Source organism: Taeniopygia guttata, chromosome 4 (assembly GCF_048771995.1).
Source record: "Taeniopygia guttata chromosome 4, bTaeGut7.mat, whole genome shotgun sequence".
NCBI lineage: Eukaryota > Metazoa > Chordata > Aves > Passeriformes > Estrildidae > Taeniopygia > Taeniopygia guttata.
The window spans coordinates 17279238-17300253 of record NC_133028.1 but is presented as its reverse complement, the minus strand read 5'-3'; the positions used below and the strand labels follow the sequence as shown (position 1 = coordinate 17300253).

The window sequence follows — 21016 nt, the reverse complement described above, 5'->3', positions numbered from 1 at the left end:
TTTCTTCAGGGTCTGAGGGACAATGAAGAAAAATGTTGTCAGTTGTTTGTTTAGTGTCTTCAGGTATGAATCAGCTGAGATTAAAGTTCACTGCTTCAGCCAAACTAGAGCTAGGACTACAACATCAGTGCTAAGGCTGTATAGCAAGAAATAGATGGCAAGAGCCAAAAATTATGTAATCTCTGGCTTTATCCGTGAGTGTCATGGCTTAATCCCGCTCACCACCTAAGGCCCACACAGCTGCTTGCTCACTACCCTGGTGGAAGATAGAGGAGAAAACTAGGAAGGTAAAAGAGAAAACTCATGGGTTGAGATAAACACAGTTAAATGGAAAAGCTGCCCACCCAAAAAAAGCAAGGAATTAATTCACCACTTCCCATGGGCAGGCAGATGTTTAGTTAGACATCTCCAGGAGAGCAAGGAACCATCAACACTGACTATCATTTCAAATGTGCCTTGCTTCCTCCTTCTCCCCCCAGCTGTGCCTCACTTCCCCTTTTCCCCCTCAGCTTTATATGCTGAGCATGATGCCACAGGATATGGAATATCCCTTGTGTCAGTTGGGATCAGCTGTCCTGGCCATGTCCCCCGACCGTTCCTTGTGCGTCTCCAGCCTCCTCACTAATGGGGTGGAGTGAGAAGAAAAGGCCTTGATGCTGTGTGTGGATAGCTCAGCAATTGCTAAAACATCCCTGTGTTTTCAATACAGTGATATCTGAGCATGGTACCTAGACAAAGAACTGAAGGTAGATCTAAAAACTAACAGACAGTTCAGTTGGCTCCTGATTCTCAATGTGCAGTCACAGAAAAACAAAACACAGTAATGGGAAATAATGGTAAACAGGAACAAAGAAGTTGTATGGCATTGATGAGGCTAGTATTGGAATACTGTATATAGTTTTGGCAACTGCTTTTGGGCGGCATGGGGGTTGAGAACTGGAGGGAGTAAAGAAGAGGTCCACAGAAGGGAAGATCTTTGTAAGACAGAGATGATTTGGCTTTAAAAAGACTGCAAGATGTTATGATTTCAATGTATTGTTACAATTCCTGTGCATTAGATAAAGAGTACTGAATAATGCCTTCATACTAGTTTTTAAAAAAGCACAACTGATTTTTAAAACTGAAGGTGAACAGTCACTGGAAATAGATTACTAAAAGAAGCAATAAATTCTCTAGTTCTGGATGTTCTCAGAAATATCTTTATAGAGAGCTTGAATCAGTTACAATCCAATGAGTTCAATATGGACTTGTGATGGCTTCTTATATGTTAGACTATATGACTGAACAGTTTCTTCTGACATTAATTTCAAGGATTCTTGACCCTTTCTCCAATGAAGATATATCTCAGTTCTCTTACCAAAACACTCTGATGTCAATTATTGCTCATGGCAATGCAGTCTTCATCAAGGTCTACAGGCAATGTTATTGCAGCTTCTCACATTTGTTGCAGATGATGACAAGAGATATAGTCACTTTTAGATCATCACTGTGGGGATCGTGATTTATTTAAACAAGAAAAGTATTTCAAATTTTTCAATATGGCATCCATTCAGGAATGGAGAGCTGGTCGTTTTGCAAACTAGAAATACGCAAATCCCACTGACAAATTTTGACTCACTGGTTTTAATGAACTACTGAATGTCAGCTCCTTCAGCCAATAGGGACAGCTTTTCCCATACAAATATGTGATATTTTATTATCATTATTATCTTCAGATAATGCCAATTACACTGGAAGAAAATGGATGAGAATCTTTATTATTGCTTTTAGCAGAGAAGCTCGGCAGAATGTGATTCACCGGCAGAATGGTATTCAGAGCACCTAGTAAATAGATTCTAAATTAAACAAACTCAGTCTTTAACACTAATTTTAATGGAAAAATATGAAACAAAGATCAGATCTGCTGGGAAAATAGGCAACCTTTTAAATTAATGTTCCCTGAGCCACAATTAATTTAGATTTAATAGGACAGTTAGTGTATGTTATATGAATACTGATTATTAAACACTCACCGGATTAAAAGTTATGTAATAGATTCATAACAGTGAAATTGATATGGACATATTGCATTGCCATAATACTCTGCAAATATGTTTTAGTATGTAACTGCTATTTGTTTAATATATAATAACTGTTTAATGAAGTTTAAATTAATACTTAAACCTCAACTGCCTACAAGAGACAATTTGAAATATGTTTATTATGCTGTTTTAACATGATAAAACCACATTGTTTTGGAAAAAAAAAAAAAAAAAAAAGCAGTCTGAGGGGCCTGCTTGAACAAAAAGTTTTCCCTGGATAGTTTCACTGCCAAAACTCCCATGGAAGTGCCTAGATGTCAGGATGATTAAGTACTCAAAGAGCAGGATCCAGAAATTTTGCTGATGTTGACATCAAAATGCATTGTTTTCTCAATTTCCTCCTGTCTTGGGAAGAAAAACTTTAATGATGTATTAATTGCTATTTATTATTATGCTTCCTATTCCACTTTTTATGCCTCGTAATTGTTTACCAGAACTATAAATAATCCTATGGATAAAATGTACTGGGAGATAAGATCAGTACAAGTCTCATTGCAGATTGTTTAGACTGTAGTTTTATTTAGAAATTGAGGGTGCCACAGAGATCACTTCTATGACACAGCTCTGCAACCAGGCAGGCAGCTATAACCTACTGCTGTGGCTCCACCTGCTGAAAGGTATGGGTTTGAGTTCTGAAGGAGTGCCACAGCAAGGCACGGTGCTTCCCCCATCCACTGACTGCTTTTTTTGCATCTCTGCATGGTAGGGCTGTGCCATGTGTCAGCATACCTGCATCTTGGGTACTCGACAGCAAGGATGCCAACCCCTGTCTCAGGGGCAGCATCTTACTTATGGTCATCAGTGTGCCCATGACTCCTGCTCCATTGCTGTGAGCACACCTTTGAGTCCAGGGGAGCTTGTTATCATCCTCCCTTTTTGCTTTTCTGACTATTGCTCAGGCTTGGCTCAGTCCTGCAGCATGTTGTCTGAGCTACAGTCCTGTATTAGTGCGGGACTCAGTTGTCACTTGCCCCTGGCCAGTTTAGTCTTCTTTATATTTATTATCACAATAGTATTTTCCCTCCTGCTTTTCCATCTAAATTTTCTCCCTGAGTTCGAGATACCATGCAGGGAAGAAAAAGAGAATCTCTTGCTTCAGGCAATATTATACAGCCAATAAATTTGGGACTTTTCTGCAGTTAATGTTCTGTAAAATCTAAGGTGAAAAGATTTGGGAATGAAGGAAATACTTCAAACTATTCCTCTTCAGGAAGCTTAACTTCTGAATCATTTGAATTGCTTAAGCATCAGACATCTTTTCTTTCATATGCACTGTTCTCACAACAGTGCAAATACCCATCTGTCTACCTAGACATAACCACTATCACCACCTTAGAACACCATCACCTTCTTTTAAGCCATAAGCGCTGCTATGTTTGTAATGACATAGTCCAGGTTTTGTTTTCTGTTATAATTTTTCCTCACAATTCTGAGTGTTTGAAACCTACCTATATTACAACATCTATTGAAGTATATAATGAAGTATAACAATGAGTAGAAGGAAAACTACTTTATTTCCATTTTTATTAGTAGATTATTGTTTTGAAACCTGTAAGTATGTTCATGCTGAGTAATGTACCTAACAGATGAAAATATTTTCAAGAGGGGCTGAAATGACAGTTACACATTTCAGAAAAATTATAATGCTAGGTTGTATGAAAACTATATTGATCTCTTCCTCTTCCATGTGAATATACATTTTTTTAGCTTTATCTTTATTTTTGTGAGAAATCATGTAAGATATATAGAAAGTCAAAATGTTTCAAAATTATATGAAACAATTATTTGAAGGCTAAATACACAAAAAGTGCTAATGGAATTTGTATGTTAAAAAAGAAACCTTATACAACATAATTTTGAGCCATTCAGAGTGCTTTCTAAAATTTAGGGATGGAACTGTATTTCAGTCAGTGCTCCATATAGAATTATAGTCTAAAACAGCAGAGAAGGAGTGAGATCCCTGTATGAGTCTGCTGAATCCAGACAGAATGTTTTTTTTCCTTCAGTCGTGGCAAAGAAAATTAAAATCAAGCATGAAAATATTCAAGGACTGACTGCCCTTTCCACAGAAGTGAATCTGGTGGTATTTCAAGTTCTAATACACAAAATTTCAGTGTATAATTCTAAATTAATTTGGGATTATTGATAACCAAACTCAGAGATCTCTAAATAAGCAATTTGGAGAACATTCTTTTAGGCATTTCAAAAAAGTTTTCCATAAGAAATATACAAACTAAGTCAATGAATGTTTGGTATTCTGCCAAAGTTTAAGCGAAATATGTCTGTTTAAAGAGCAACCAGGTAAAGGAGAATAATGTTTCTCCTCAGACTCCCAACAGAGGCTAAAAACTCCATTTTCTCCATTATACTACTTAAGCTGAAGGTCTCTGACCCTTGACTGCTGCAAACTGGGGAGAGAGGCTTGCAAAGAATACCTCTGAGAACAAATGGAGAATGTCCATGAAAAACATTAGCCAAGCATCTGGGAATACCTGTGTATTTCACACAGCAGAGCTTGGGGTAACTCAGTGAACTGGCTGACAGAGGCAGGGGTGCAGTGGTACAACCTGCAGCTATGTAAGGAGTTGTATAAAGGTGACTCTCTGCCTGCTTAGATTTCGTGATTACCAACAGCAAGCCAGCATGTGTCAGCAGTTATCATCACCTCCCTGTACTTGGAATATCAAATAACCACAGTATTGCAGACACAGCTGAGGGCAACCAAATGCTTTCTCTTTCTTGACAATTGCTGTAGCAAACAATATGTAACTGATAATGTCCCAATCCATGAAATGTGGTTGGCAAAAATACTCTGTGGCAGTGAGAAAAAAACTCTGTAAGATATGAAGGTAGAGGTAGCTTGGGAGTCCCATGAGAGAAGAATTAGGGAGCAACCATTTCAGTGAAGATGGTAGCTGATGATAGCCCAGGAAAATGTGCAGGGATGTAAAATAACAGATGATAAAAGAAAAGGAGTAAGCAAAGAAAAGAATCAGAATGAAAGACAGACATAATGTAAAAGTTCCTATTTACTTCTCTGACCTGAGGACAAATGAAGAACTTGAAATGCTGCCTTTGTTTACACACAAACACTGATAAGAATTTAGTTGCCTTGCCCTCTCTCCCACACACTTCTTCTTATATATATACTGGATACAAATAGTTGTTAATTAGTAGACTAGAAAAAAGGGAGAAAAAATTGTCCATTTCTGTGGTTTTCCTTCCCTTCATAAAATGTGCCATTACTGCATTCAATTTTGAAAAGTAATTTAAAGTGAAAAAATAATTTAAATTTTATGAAGGGAAGGGAAACCACAGAACTGGACAAAATGTGCTTGTTGGCAATCTGGAAACAAAACACATTCAAAAAAGTTCAAATTACATGGCTCACTGCAAAGAAAGCATCACTAGCACCAACATTACCAACACTGGTGGAGGGGGTTGAGGTAAGGAAAGTTTGAAGATTTTTCAGTGCACAGAAAGAAGCAAGAATTGCAAAAAGAAGCTGTATTTTAAAGTAGCTGCTACCCCAGTAGCCAGTGAGATTTGGGAACAATTTGCTTGCTTTTTCTATATCAGCTACTATAATAAAAGGTATTTCATCCCCCTGCAAATCTTGTCTGTCTTGAAGTTACATAGGATGGCTTACTTTGCTGCCCAGGTGGGAGGTTTTACTCTCTTCTCACCCCCTCTTCAACTCTAACATTCTTTTAACCCTTTTCTGCCTTGACTCAACTTGATAACCTGGCAGAAAACTAAACACAAAAAAACTTTGCTGTTAAACTGGTTTGTTGAACAATCAGGTAATTACAGCAGGTGGAGCAAGAGTAAGGGCATATATCCTAAAGGTAAAGGGGCTATTGAAAAGATAGAAGCATCAGAACTTTCTGGTTTCTGAAGCAGCTATACTATAGCTTTGTTCTTATATCCTCAGACCACTACAAGTACAATAAAAGCAGTGACCTAATAAACTCAGCATAGGTATACTGCAGTTCAAAAAACCCCAAACCCTTGCATGAAATTTGTTAAGTGACTCCTGTGGGACATATGGTTTGGATTAAGAGCTTCACTGAGTTGATGTAAGAAAAAGCATTTTCAAATATTTGGCACAGAATGGAAGTTGTAGTAATTTGCATGAAAGAGGAAAGATGAAGGGACAAGCATAAGCCTTCAAGAAGAGACTTGTGCTTGAAGCCTTCAAGCTTTTTGAACACAGGTGAGGAACAGTGGAATTAGATTCACCAACAAACTCAGAAGAAAAATCAACAGAGACCAAGACTTGTAGGTTTCCATAGTAGCAGTTTAAACAGAGGCATAATTTAAAATTGTAGTTTTGCAACTGGCATCCATAGTTAGATATCTTAGTAGGAGTAGTTTCAGCACAGATGAAAGAACAGAGCAAATAGTTCAGAAGGGCAAATAATACACAAATCTGTACATTAGAAAGGAATTGGACATGGCATAAAGATGAAAAGCAGTAACAAAAATTTTTATCTCCAGGATTTTAGGAAAATGGAAAATTACGATGGGCTGTGATCACAGATATGAGAAGCAACAGTTCATTTCCACCATCATCATCTTTATATTATGCGACCACATGGATCATCTCACTGATACAACTGATCAGAACATGCATTGCCACAAACACAAGACAAGGCTGAGGAGCAAGCAGCTTGAGAAAAGCACGAGAATGTTTCTTTCAGTAGCACTGAAGTGCAATCTCTTCTCTATGCTGAAACTGTGGTGATGCTAAGCCAAAATACTGGTTGGATCAATAGTCTAAACTGGCATTTATTGCCTGCAGTGCCAGAAGAGGCACTTTTATGCCCTATTTCCATGCTGATCCACCACTCAGCACAAACTTTTTATGTGGCTGTGCAGAGAATTGAGTCATGTTACTGATGCAGGTAAAGGTTCTGGGAAGAGGTAGCCTAAGAGAAGAACTGTTTAACCCAGCACTACTTCTGAGGGAAAATGTATCTTGGGCCACGGTTTGATTTGGTTAATCCAGCTTTACAACTCCTGGTGTCAGATCAAAAATTATAAACTTCTGTGATAAAAAGCACCTATCCAACGCAAATTAACAGTACCGTTTGAATTTGATTAAAACAGAGCCTAAAAAGAAAGAATTACCTGTATACTGGTGAATTTCATGCTAATTAGACCTCTCTTCTCTTACAGTTAGTATAACTTCAGCATAAGAACAAAAAGGCATTGTCAAATTTGCATTTTGTGTTTGACCTAATTTAGTTCAAGTGTAACACTGGCCTCGCATCTCACCCAGATCAGGTTGGTCCTGTTGAGCGACTCAGTGGCACACAAACATCATATTAAAGCTCAAGGACCAGCATCTTCTTTGCACTTTGGTCAACTATTTCCGTACTTAGAACATGTTTCATCTTCATTTGTAAGAGGACACAGAGTCTAGCAGTAAAGGGTGATTGTGAAGATTTTACTGTAATCTTGTTCCTCTTTCTCCAATCCACAATTCCAATGGTTTGCCAGAATCTTTTGTTAGGTTACATTTAAAACTGAGTTACAGTCTGAGTGTTCAGCATTATTCAAGGGCATCTTAGGTTAGAGATTTTGTAAGACTCATTTTGGCAGTCGTTACTGACAATATCTAAAATGAAGTTTCTGTGTAATTGCAGGTAGTTTGCAGGGTGTCATTTGCCAGCTCTGTTCTCAAAGGATGGGGCACTGTGAGTTCTTGGTTAGCTACCAGAACTTCCTTTGGGTTCTGCAAGATCTTAACCAGAGCCTGCCACTTTTTGTAATTGTATTGTTAGATTGTTATTTTATTATCCTCACACCTACCAGAGACATAGAACATACTGAGTTTCAGCTGTCATTGACACGAAAGTGTTTGTGCCTGGCTGTCCTGGCTGCAGAGAAATGTGAGAACATGACCTAATTACACACCGGAAAGTAGTTTCAAGTGTGCCATGAAAACACAGAGTGTAGGTAGGTGGGGTTTTGTGTGTGTGTGGTGTTTTTTTTTTTTTATTAGTTGAGGTAAATTATATTCAAATAACTTTTGGCTTTCAAGTGGGAATAATTGGTTATCTCATTTTACAGGGTCAAGTTGAGGAAAAATGTTTTAACTTAGCGTCATGAATTTTGAAGCCATTCAGCACCTAGGAAGGGGATTATCTTTCCTCCACGAAACAAAAACAGCAACAGCCCTCCTTGTAAGGCTAAGGAACTGGAGCAGGCGGGCAGGAGCCAAGTCATGGAAGCAGAGGGGAGGGAAGCCAGGGCACTTTATGGAGGAGGACAGGGCTCACGGAGAGTCACCGTGCCCCTCAGGCTGCAGCACGGCAGCGCGCCCAGCCCGGCTCTGAGGGCACGGCCGCCACACACCCTCCCGGCCCGGCGCCCCCGCCCGGCGCCGCGCATGCGCGGGGCACGGCCGCCACCGGCGCGTGCGCAGTGGGGCCGCGGCCCGGCGGGCGCGCTCGGTGCCGCGGGTCCGGCCCCGGCGGGAGGCGGCGCTGCCGCCGCGCTCGGCCCGGCACGACCCGCGCCACACAAAGGCGGCCGCGGCCGCCACGGCTCCTGCCCGCCCGCCGCTCCCGCGGCGCCGCATGGCGGCGGCACCGCCCCCGCGGGGCTAGGCCGGGGCGGACCGGAGCCCCCTCCCTCCCTCCAGCTCTCCCGCCCGGCCCGTCCGTCGCCGGGAGGAGCGGAGCAGGGTCCTTGCGCGGCCCCGCCATGCTGCCCCCGGGCCGCCGCGCTCTCTGCCGCCCGCCGCGCCGCCGCCGCCGCCCGGCGCGGCTCCTGCCCGCGCTGCTGCTGCTGGCGGTGCTGGGCGGCGGCGGCGGCGCCGCGCTGCCTCCGGGCTGTAAATACGACGGGCGGCCCAAGAGCGCCGGCAAAGCGGCGGCCGGCGGCCCGGCGGAGGTGAAGGTAGTTTGTAGCAACCTGGAGCTCGCTCAGGTCCTGCCTCCCGAGGCGCTGCCCAACCGGACGGTCACCCTGTGAGTACCGGCCCCGCGTGGGGGGTGGGCAGCCTCGGTGCGACGTGGACGGGGCGGAGGGGGAGTGGGAGCGCCGGTCTGAGGTAAAATGGGGTGAGCTGGGGAGGAATGGTAGCGGAGGTGACTCCCCTCTACTACTGGAGAAAGCCTGGGAGCGGATATACTTTCCATGTTTTACGGTAGTTTCCCGGGGTGGTAATTTTTGAAGGGGGCGAAGTGTCCCCATCGGTGGGGAGGCACCGTCCCGTGGCGCTCGCTCCGCGGATCAGCATCCCCAGCTCTCCCTCCTTCATCCCTCATTAGGCGTGCTGGTTTTGTGCGGAGGCAATTCCTGCTTATCCATTTGAAGAACAAGTTTCAAACAGGATATGCAACTTACTCCAAACTAAAATATATGTTGCCACTTAATTTAGACATAAGCGTGCACGTGTAAAGAGAGGCTTTGCAAGTTGTTTTCCTTCCTGGGACATGACCGGATCACTTTAGCAAAGAAGTTCATAGAATGGTTTGGATTGGAAGGGAGATCTCCAGATCAGCTGGTCCAATCCCTCTGGCTTGGGCAAGATCGCTCAGCACTGGATTTCATCTGTGGGTGGTCCCCAAAGTGAAACCCTTGTTCCTTCTTTAGAGAGGCTTATTGTGCCTGTGCTGCCGTGGGAAGACTCAAGTGCAACCAAGTAGTGTGCAAGAAACTCAGTGAAAAGGAACTGAAATATGGGGTCTAGTTTAAGATATTTATCTGCTTGACTGGAAATCGCAGGTTTGAAAGATCTACCAGTAACCCGACATTTAAAAAGTACAGAATGCGCTGTCATGAGAACAGCAATCTCCTGCTTTTGTGAACAATGACAGCACTGAAACACCAAGGAACGGTGTTCTTCCAGAAGTCTTAGTGAGGTGTGAACCCAGCAGAGGCATGGACTCGGACCCCTGAAAAAAGGGAAAGCAAAAAGTGGGAGCCGAATGAAGCTAAAGTAGTTGTTCTTCCTTGGAAGTCTGCAAGGGTTCAGACAATATTTCTAAATCACTTGTGAGAAATGATTATAGATGTTCCTGTTTGAAGTTTCTGAAGTAGAAAACAAGACAAAAAGTAGAAGTGACAGTAGTTTGATCAACAAATCTTTTAGTCATTGTTAGCCTCAAATGCATTGCAGCTGATTAAATGTTTTGAGTATGGTATTATGCATAAAAATTTTGATATAAGTAGATGTTAGTTTGGTTGCTACGCTGAAGTTCACTTTGGGATCACAGTTATGCTTGCTGTGAAAGGCAAGCAGATACCAAATACAGAAGCCTTGCTGTGAGTGGATCTTTGTTCATCATTGCAGAGACAGAAGAATTTGGAAGAATGGTTCATCTTTCATCTTGATTTTTGTAGTCCTTCAATATCTAGAGCATATCTACATACACTAATTAGTAGCTTTCAATTAACCAGCCTTTGAAGTTCATAACAACATCCAAAACATTTTTCTGATTTGAACGTTTTAGTAGACATAGCAAGAAACAATGCCATTTTTCATCGCTATTTATAGGAAATATCATACAATGTAATGAACATACACTTCAAAAATTTGCTTAAATATAAGGCAAGGATTATTAAACTAATGACCGCCTTTTCCCAACTGTAACTGTTGTGTTCAGGTTCAGAATCTTGCATGTTTATTGACATGAGCCTTGGCTTTCCATTCTCCCAGAGGTTTTGCTTTGTTGCGGTTTTTTTTTTTTTTTATTATTATTGTTACCTAGATTGAAAGTGTTGGTGATATGTGGGGTTTCTCACCAAATGTCACTTCACTAACATGTTGATTAGGAATGCCTGGATTAATTGTTACCTAATCTTTTGCCAAAAATGATGTTGTTTCCCCCCAAGCTGATACTTGAAATTGCAGCTCTTGGTGAACAGTTGTTTGATTAGAGTCAAACTGCCCTGAGTTATCTTGATTCTTGTGGCATTCATCTATTAAGATAAGTACTACTTCTATTAGATCTTTTTGGATTATTAGATCACTGCAGAGATATGTAGCTGAAAATAGATTACTTTTGTGTATATCAGCTGCATTTTAATTCAGTTAATTTTCTTTTATGTTGACTCTATTTTGCACAAACCAGTTTTAAATACAATGACCTATATAGCTTTATATAACTTCTTGGTTTTTTGAATGATTTAGGAATTATGCAAATGAAGTGATCATACGCATTTTGGAAATACTAATTTCTTCCTTATCACTTGTCAAGTTCTTAGATTTTTAGAAGATTAGCTACTGTGCCTTTAGCATTTACCATTTCTTTTTTCCCAGTGAAATACTTTTGAGAACAATAGTAGTCTCACAGTAGTGAGAAATAGTGGAAAGTAGGATAAGCGAGTAGTATCTGAGGGTGCTGGCCAGGCTCCTTCATTCTTGCACACCATTGTGGTTAGTGGTTAATGATGATACAAGTTGGGCAAGGTCACTAAATTTACAAAATGCCTTGGGCTTTATTTGCCACAAAACATGTTATTGTCCTAGTAATTGAGGTCCGTATGGTAAGACTCTTCAGTTACAATTCAGAAAAAAAATCCTAATTTTATTTCAACTGATAAGAGAGAAAGTAAGTTTGTTTCATGACTGAGGAAGAAAGGCAGACATGGTTGTTTCATGAATGAGGAAGAAAAGCAGACGTGCAAAGAGGCATATTAAAGCATGGAGACGTGTTTATGGGAGAGAATAAGTAATGTGTAGGATTTCTGGCAGTACTGTAAATTGGTTTCCTTTATGATCCAGGAAGAACTAGCTGTTGCTTTAGGGGGCACTTAGGTCAAATTCCAAGGTGAATTCAAGTTCATTTATAGCTAAGGAAGGGACTTTTTTCTTAGCATTATATAATAACTTATTTGGATACAAATGAAGGGTGTATCTACAAGTACACCATCAATTGCTTTGACCTTTGTAGGTTAAGGAGACAGTTGAGATGCTTTTGGTTTGAATATTCCAAAAGAGTGTGAATATAACTATGGTTTGTCTTACGTGCTCTTTATTTAAGTAGATATTGAAACCACTGCCATGTTGCACATTTAAGTGAGAAATGCTCTGTACTTTTGTAATGGAAGACAGATAAAATATCTGTTGCTGTTGTGTTTCTTGGTGCAAATTCAAATGATGATGGTAGATATTTGTTTGAACTTTCTGGCTATTAGCCATTACTTTGTTTTTTTGGAAGAGAATGTGTAAGTCCACTGAAGACAAGCCCATGAAACTTATTATTTGTTGAGAATATTATTTACCTGTTACATGCATTATTAGAAAAGGAATCTAAATGAACTAAAGAAAAGCATATGTACTCAGTAAAGAATTGCATTTCTGGACTGGGAGGCTTACTGTTCTGCAAACAACTTTGTTTAAGCACGTATTCTTATAGGAGCATAGGAGTACCAGTGTTTGCACTTAAAAAGGTGTTAGGATTTACAAGCCAGAGCATTTGCCTGAGTTAATGTTCAGAGCTTTTCAAAGATACATTTAGCTGGATTGCTGATAGGAAACATCTTAAAATGTTACAGCTTTCATCCAGCTTCTAAATAAAATCACATCAAACTACATCCATTAAGAAGCTCAAATGCATACTTACTTGGACTTCCAAATATCTATGCAAATTTTCTATTTATGACACAAATTTGAATTTCAAACGTTTCAAAGCAAAATGTCACTGATATTGCAAGAAGCCATTTGTATGGCAGTGTGTGATTACATTGTGTCTAAGTAGTGTAATGTAAATGTCCTCTGTGGAAGTTTCTCTTTTAAAGTAGATTTCTATTTACTAACCTGATGACTTGATGGTACTCTTGATAGCTGTTGGTTTGGGTTTGGTCTTTTGGTTGCAATAGTCAATTTTAGACTGTTAAAGTGCTCAGTACTAATAATTTGGGTAGTGATAACATTTTTGAAGGTACACGGTACTAATAATCCCCATTAAAACTTAAAATTTTCTTTGACCAGTGGATACACAGGCTGTGGAAATTGCATCTTGCTTATGAAAACAAGGCAGTACAGAGATAGTACTTGAGAACTGTAGCCACAATATACTAATTCACAAGTACATGTACATGCCTCTTTATCAGTGGCATCTGACTCCTAAAAATCCTTAGTGTGTAATTTACTGATAGGCTCGTATTCTATACTTCTATCAGATTTTGTGTGTCTTTTACCTTGTTGAGAAGATAACCAATTTTGTGCTTTTCTGTATGCACTTTTCCAACATGGATTCGTTGCTGTGAGCTTGTTGTAGGATATTGAGTATGTGTAATGTTCTCTTATTATGTACATTTTCGTATATATTTGAGTATTGCAAGAAAATTCTGATGTCTCAATATGAACAGTGTTTTCTTCTAAATTGCAGTATTTAGTTCTATCTGAAAAATTATTCAGCTTTGGAAGACATCATGTTGCATGGTTTATACGTGTCCACTGGGGTACACTGTCAAGATTGAATAGTGTTTTCCTATTTCATGAAGTACTGTAGTAATGACTTTAACATACATGGTGGTTTTGTAGCTGGCAATAGTCTTCATGCAATTTTGTATTCAATTATTATATTGACTCATATTTCGTTTTAATAAAAAAAATACTCTTCTATATAAGCATTTTTAAAGTCTTTTATGTGCCTTTCTCAATGAGATTATTTTACTTTTGATTAAATGCATGAGATAATTAGAAATATGGCTTCTGTACCACAGCTACAACTGTAGGAGTTGTTACAAACCTGGGACTCAGGTTTTCTATCAGAGCTGTGTATTGGTTACTGTTGGGTTGAAAATAAGGGAGAAGGACAGAGCTGCATAATTCTGGAGAGCAAATTTAAGTTTTTGTAGTGGAACTTTTCTAATTCTCAGACCTTTAATGTAAAATTGCCCGATACCTTTGTTCCTAAGTAGATACCCATTTAAGCAATGTTCTTCATGTGTTCATTAGCCCTAAAGTGACTATTAAATGTTGAATGTGTTATGCTTTTTCTAGCCTCAAGAAGACAGATTTGAATCTCCATAATTAGTACTTTTTTATTTTATTGTTGCCTTTTTTTGATCAGTAGTATTCCTGAGTTTGCTTTAGAACTGCAAAATACTCAAATTTTTGGTTTTATTTAATGGCAAGAGTAAAAGAATGTAACTAGAATTTGTGCTGCAGTGATGAAGAACGAATAACTTCTTATGTCTCTATGCTTGCAGTTTGCTCATGTTTCAGAGGTTATTTTTGTAATTTAAAACAACTATGGAGCTGCAAGTTTAGATTTTTCAGAATTTAATGGTTCCCATATGTACTTTGCATGGGCCAGATATGTTGCAGGTTCATGGATTTGTCATTACTGCCTTATATAGTCTATCTTCACCATTACAGTATATAATTTTTGAATCTGTTCAGTTTAAATGTATTTTTTGTACTACTAGTTAATCCATGAAGATTAAAAACAGTTGAGCATTTCTTTTCATCAGTGATAAGAAACTGTTTAAGAGCGTCACATAAAGTACGTTTTTGTGAGTTTTGCTTTCTGTAGTTAGATAAATAGTGAATTTTAAATTTATTTTTTAAAATTATATAATCTATTAAATGCCTCTAGTCTTTACTTAGCAAATAGCTGAGAATTAAATTTCCCCCTTGTATTCACTGTTTGGGTGTTTAGCAGTGAAAACTGCAATGCATTGTTGCTCCAAGTGCTAGAGATCATATCCCCTACTAATTACTGTTTACGGGATCACTGTGTTGTGGCCGATCCTTGTGCACTGCCGCAGGGCACGTCCAGAGGTGCAGTACAGGCTGTCCGAGGGATCTCCAGGCTGCCCCGGGGCGAGGCAGATGCCGGGGCACTGCAGTGCAGAGCTTTTGGGTCCCCAGGGAGCAGACCCGACTGCTTTGGTTGTGTGTGTGATCCAAGCTGGTCAGCCAGTTTTGGCTGGGTTGCAGTTTTCACTTATGGAGTAGGAACTTGACCATTTTGGTAAGATAGACAAAAAGCTTTTTGGGGAGTGGTGGGGAAGAAACCCAAACATAATGAATGCAGACTGATTAATGACAGTTAAGAAATAGACAGCTTAATTCCACAGTTCTTTATGCACTGGACAGTGTGTTCTAGGATTCATCCAGACTCCAGGTGGCTGCAGGCTGTGCTGTCTTCAGGTGTTTTGTCTAAAAGTGTAATCTGTGCCCTCTGCTATGTCACTTCAATCTAGGGGAAGAAGGTGCTTTGAGGTGGGGAAAGGGAGGTTAGAGTCTAGAGTGAATAAACACAGAAAGATTGGATTAAGAGATTGGATTAAGAACCTATACCTGGGAGTTGGGATGGAAGTGTGGGTTTCTTTGAATGGCTATGTCAATTATGGAGGTGGGAAACCAGAAAATTAAGGAGGGAATGAAGGCAGAACAAAAGTACTGAAGGCTGAGTGTAAACTGGCTTGATGTTAGATCAGCAGCATTCTTGGAAATTCAGCTACTATCCCCAAGATCACCCCAAGACATGATTGACATCTCTATCCCAGTAAGAAAAGCTGGGTCATATAAGGAATGGTAGTGGTATAACACAGTCCAGGAAAGTTCTTCTGGTGGTGTTTCCACCTGAGCTATTTCTGTCAGATACAAGAACTCCTTATTAGCTTTCCCATGTTGTTATAGAGTATGTTTTACCTTGAAACTCAGTATCAGGAACAGTTTTTGCAAGTTATGCTTAGGTTTCTAAAAGTGTCCTGTCAGACATTCTGGACAACTTTTTCCAATACTCGTTAGGGTAACAGCCCCTGGTGTTAACAGGAATTTAATGCAATTCACAAATTTCTGTGTTGATTGGCTCATTGATGTTTCTATGGGTTGTGGTGATCTGACACGTGGTTGTGTGCTGCAGCTCCCCTTCAACCTTCTCTGCCTGCTTCTGACACAGGGGGAGATGAGATGCAAGAACTGGGATCTCCCCCTCTGTGTGGGGAATGTTGCATCAGCATCCAGCTGTTGGTAAAACTCTAGCCTAAACTGGAGCCGGTCTGTTCATACCTTCACCTCCCAGTCTGCCGCTCTGTGGATGTTTGTGGGTTTTTCCCCTCCCCTCTCTGGCTGCAGTACTAGCATTTGTCTGGCTCCATGCCTAGTCAGTTCAGGGAGCTAAGCTATCCAAAAACTGTTTACTTCTGTAGGATTAGGATATAAATTTTTGTAAATGTGTCTTTGTGTGCCAGCAGCTGACAGGAAGTGCTTGTTAACGTGTCTAGACAAAGCACTTTCTAGAGAGCAGGTACACCTGGTAGGAAATGTGAATACATGTGAGACTGGGTGTGACAGTCTATGTTCTAATTAGTACTACTGTGATACTACGCAGAGAATTTATTAATTTATTGGCCATAGTAGCTAAAGTTAGGAGTGGCTGGCAAGGCATCCATGTGTGGCATTTTGTATGAAGCAAGTTACTTTCTTGCATGTATGTATGGATTTTTTTGGCATCAGGTAAACTTGCACTGAACTGAAAATCAGTGGTAATCCTAAGAAGTATACAAAATCAGAAGGGAGCAGAAGTTAGTAAAGCAAGACAGGTATTACAGAAAAATTTGATCACGGTGTCTTAAAATAATGCAGGTGCTACAGATCTAACCAGCGGGGAGAAAACTTGGAGGGAGCTTCCTAGAATGAAGTGGTCACAAGGGTTAGACTTCCAGTGCTTTCTGTTTGCTTTAGAAATGGCAACACAGAGCTTGCATTGGAAGAAATAGGGTGTAGCTGTGTCCTCTGAATTTTCTTCTTGGTAGGCTTTTCAACCTGGCATAAGTACAAGAAAGAAAGCAAAATTTGATTGGTAATTTTGTAATTTCACAAGAATTCATTTTTAAATTAGTATGATTTTCAGCAACACTGCTGCTCATTCTCACATTCTCTTTTGCCTCTCTGTTCTGTCCTTTTCTAAGGTGATTTTTATTTGTTACTTTTACTAGAAAACTTGCTGTGTTGCTCTAGTGATCGGCACTGTATTTCACTAGAAATAATTTCTGTCCTTAACGACAGTTTGTTTTTGACGAAAAGCAATAAATAAAGTGTGTTGTCTCATACTGAATATCAAGAAAAAAATTCTCTAATGGCATTGCATAGTGAGCATCACTGCTTGAATGATCCAGGGATTATGTAGGAAAAATAAAGGTTCCTCATTAGATTATATAAATTTAGCACATTACCAGTTAAAAATGGAGCAATATAAGTAGATCTAAGTAGACACGGTTTTAATTCTGTAATTTCATTACTTCTGAGAGGTTTAGTTTACAATTTTAATATTGTTTAATATGCATAATAATGAAATACTGCAGGAAATCTTTTATCTGTTGCAACCTTGTATTTTGCAAATGTTTAATTTCTACGCTTCCTTAATTATAACGTTTTTGTTGAATTGGAAAATACTGTCTCCTTTTGTTAGAGTTTTGGAATTATTAATAGGTCTTTCTTTGTATAAAGCTTATGGAGTACTTTCATTTCAGAGTTACTTTTAAGCAAGTACTCTTTGTGTTCTGTTCAGTCTAGATTTCAAGGCTTCTTTTGCTTTGACACCAGTAACTCACTAGAAGGCAAAATACTAACTGTTGAAAAATACTGGGCTTATATCCTAGTTAAATCACAATTTCTACAAGATAAACTTTGAGAAATGTGTTTCTTTTTCCATGTTCACGACTTCCAGCAAAAAGCATTTTTCTTGGATGTTTGCAGATGGTTGTTTTAATCTGACTTGCTGGCAGCCACTTTCCCAGTTCTTAGAGTATGCAGCCACGATGAATTGATCTGCTTTATTAGCTATTTCTTGGCTCTCCATTTGAATCTTTTCAAATGTGTTTTGGAAGCTATTTCAGTGTTCAGCTAACAGTTACACTGTTGCCCAGACTTCTTCGTGGCAATTTTGACTATTTGGTAGTAGTGTCAATGGATGTGTGTGTGTTTTAATAATATCCTTGGATTAGGATTCATTTGTATGGTAGGAGATTCATTCTAAATTACTGTCTAGTTGACTGCTGTCTTAGTGATAGTTGTTTTACAGCTGACAAGCCAAAATGGTTTCACAGAACAAAACTTTTTTCTACTTAATGCTTATTACTTCATTTTAATGCTAAAATGGATCCAGCTGTGATTCCCCCCTCCCCCCCACCCCTGTATAAGAAAGGAAAATTAGTACAACTTTAGTACCTATTGCTAAAATTCCTCATAGTACAAAGAACAGACTTTGGGTTTGACTGCATTTATGTTTTGCATGCTGGACATCTACTGCTAAAGGTCTTGCCAATAACTTAAGAGTTATAGTTGAGTTTCTTTACAGTTTTGCCAAAGTTGTCTGCCAGTTTATGGAACAAAATGGAAAATAGGCTTTTGATCCAAGCTATATTCAACAAAGAACCATCTCAGCAATGTTCTTGGATTAAGTGAAAAGCTGGGGAGAGTTGAGGGGGTTTGAGGGGTTTGGTACATTGTTTCAGATTACCTTTTGGTCTCGCTACAGCTCTTTTCCTTAGAGGAAGCGGGAAATCCTTTCTTGTAAGGTGCCTTGAGATGTGCATAAGTCTTTCTAGAACCTACTTTTCAGCTGTTTGTTCTTCCAGGTTTTTTGTGTTAATTCCCATGACCATGTTTTTTAAACACTGGAACTATCATTCCCTGTGTTAGTTTCACATTTTATTTTCTGATTTATAAGTGTTGGACAAGCAAAATGCATTTGTTCCAGTCAGACATTGTTGATTATTTAAAAGAAATGAAATTAAAAATCTCATATGGAGCTCATAGGAAATATGGAGCAACAGTGACATTGGGCTTTAACAATCTTTAGTGACATAATTTATGTTTCAAAGTAATTTGTTAAAGAGTTGAATAAGATGGGGATGAGTGCAACTCTTATTTCAATGGTAGCTCTCTACTGTTCTCTCTTTAGACCTCATAATGATGGAAAAGTTAGCATATTTTCAGAATTACTTGCCTCTGGGAAAATTATGGTCTTAAACTAGTAACTTAGAATTATTATTGATCACAAATAATATCCTCTGCCTAAGTGGTACATAATAGTCCATAATTTCATTTGTATATTAATGCACAGAAACTGTGAAAGTGACTATAAAACATCTACTTTGAGTTGAATGCTTTATTATGTTTTGTCTTCTTGTGCCACATCTCTTAATACTTCATATAATGTATAGACTATATATTAATAGCAAGTTTTAAACTGCATTTTTTAAAGATTACACAACATTTTTGGGTGATGAAGTGTTTTAGGTTATATGGAGTGTTGTAAAATCTATCATTTTTTGCACTAAACCTTTATGGTTGAACAACTAACAGCCTCTGCAGAGAAAATACTTAATCAGTCTGACTGTAATTTGTAAATCACGCTCAAGAGAGAAATTTACCTTGTACCCAGATATTCAAAGGCGTCTATGTTAGGGCTGTTATTTTATAGGCAATGTCAGAAAACTTTTTTTTTTCCTTACAGAACTGTTATTTTATTTAGTTTAAATTTAGTTCAGTCAGTTATAACTACTTTTGAAGTGGTTCCAGCTCCATTTTGAACAATTTGTTTTTCTGGAAAAAACTCAGGTATATCAATAAATCTTAAGAATAAGTGAATTGTAACTAAGATATAATTTAATTTCTGTGCTACCAAGGATTGTAATTTGCTTGTTTGTGTTGACTTAGTTTATTTGCTTGTGAACATCAAGGGTTTTTTTCCCTTATTTTCTCATGAAGTCTGGAATTGGTGTGAATTTTTTTTCTGGCTGCTGCTATTATGCCTTATGTTCAGTTTGCATTAACTGTAATGATTTTTTTATAAGCTCCTTTATTTACTTCTTTATATATTATTACTATTTTTCTTCTGAAACCAGTGATAGTGCTGAAGCAGAGGTGTACTTTATTTGGTTTACTGGTTGGATGTATCCAGTACTTACCATTTTTACAAATAATACTTACTATTTAGGTTGAAACCTTTTTGAGTAGAAGGGGAAGTAGTTTCAAATAATTTAGGATGCTTTATTGTAATGCTTCAGGTTAAATTTTACTAGTTTTGCAGGCATTCCAATTTGTAGATGATGATTATTGTTATTACCACCCAACTTGCACTCTTGAAAATGTATTATAGTGCTTCTGTGTTAAACGTTGTGCCATTCTTGATGGAAAGAGTCATTGAAATACATGTACATTTTTTAAGAGTACCTGGGCTTCCTTGGTTTCTATGTGTGTTTTTAAAAAACAGCACTGTTTTGTTTGTTCATCTAGGTTATCGCAGCTCCAGCCAAGGGAAAATTTTCCTTATATTCTTCCTGTGAGGTAGCTTAATGTATTGGACTACAGAACTATATTTTCACAAGAGCAAATGCTCTTCGCTGACACTCTAGTAGATGTTACGGGCATTATAGCAATACAATAGCAATTTCTTAGTATACTTTTAAGTATTTTTTCCCCTTCTTCCTTTCCACCATTCCTGTGATGTTGCCCTGGGTAAATGTATAGTTTAACATTTGCAGCTTGTGGAGCAATGGACACCAGGGATGAGTTGACATGAGCTGCAGAAATACATGGTGTTATTGGAAGGTGAGAAGAAGGAATGTAATCTCTTCATTATAGCATCAGAACATGTTACCTTGAATGATTTAAAATTAACTTCAAGAATTTTCAAACCTTCCTACAATCAGGCTGGAAATTAAAGGATTTTCAAACAGTTTGTTCAGCGGTCTTGACTTTGTGTATGTGAGATGAGAGAGAGAGTTTGAGTCAGAGTCAGAACTTTTCACAAAAAATGCCTGCTCTGTGTTTGTCTAAACTACAGAGTCTTGAGGTAATCTTTGAGAAACCTGGAGAAGAAAACTACCTAGTGTAACAGAGTTGTGTCAAAATGATGCTGTTTTCATAGATTGCTATAGCTGTATTTTAGTTTTATCTTATTCACTGTGTGTTTTGAAGTAGTAATCCTTGTCATTATGTAGTAAACTTT

The 21016-nt window shown here is 38.8% G+C and overlaps 1 protein-coding gene across 1 annotated transcript in view; it reads left to right on the top strand.

The window, feature by feature from the left end:
- Positions 1–8530: 8530 nt before the first annotated feature.
- ADGRA3 (adhesion G protein-coupled receptor A3) overlaps positions 8531–21016 on the top strand; it is a 55373-nt gene continuing 42887 nt past the window's right edge. The window contains exon 1 of the mRNA XM_030270849.4: positions 8531–9061. Coding sequence (XP_030126709.4) covers positions 8796–9061 — 266 coding nt within the window. The 5' untranslated portion in view covers positions 8531–8795. The remainder of the gene's footprint in view (positions 9062–21016) is intronic.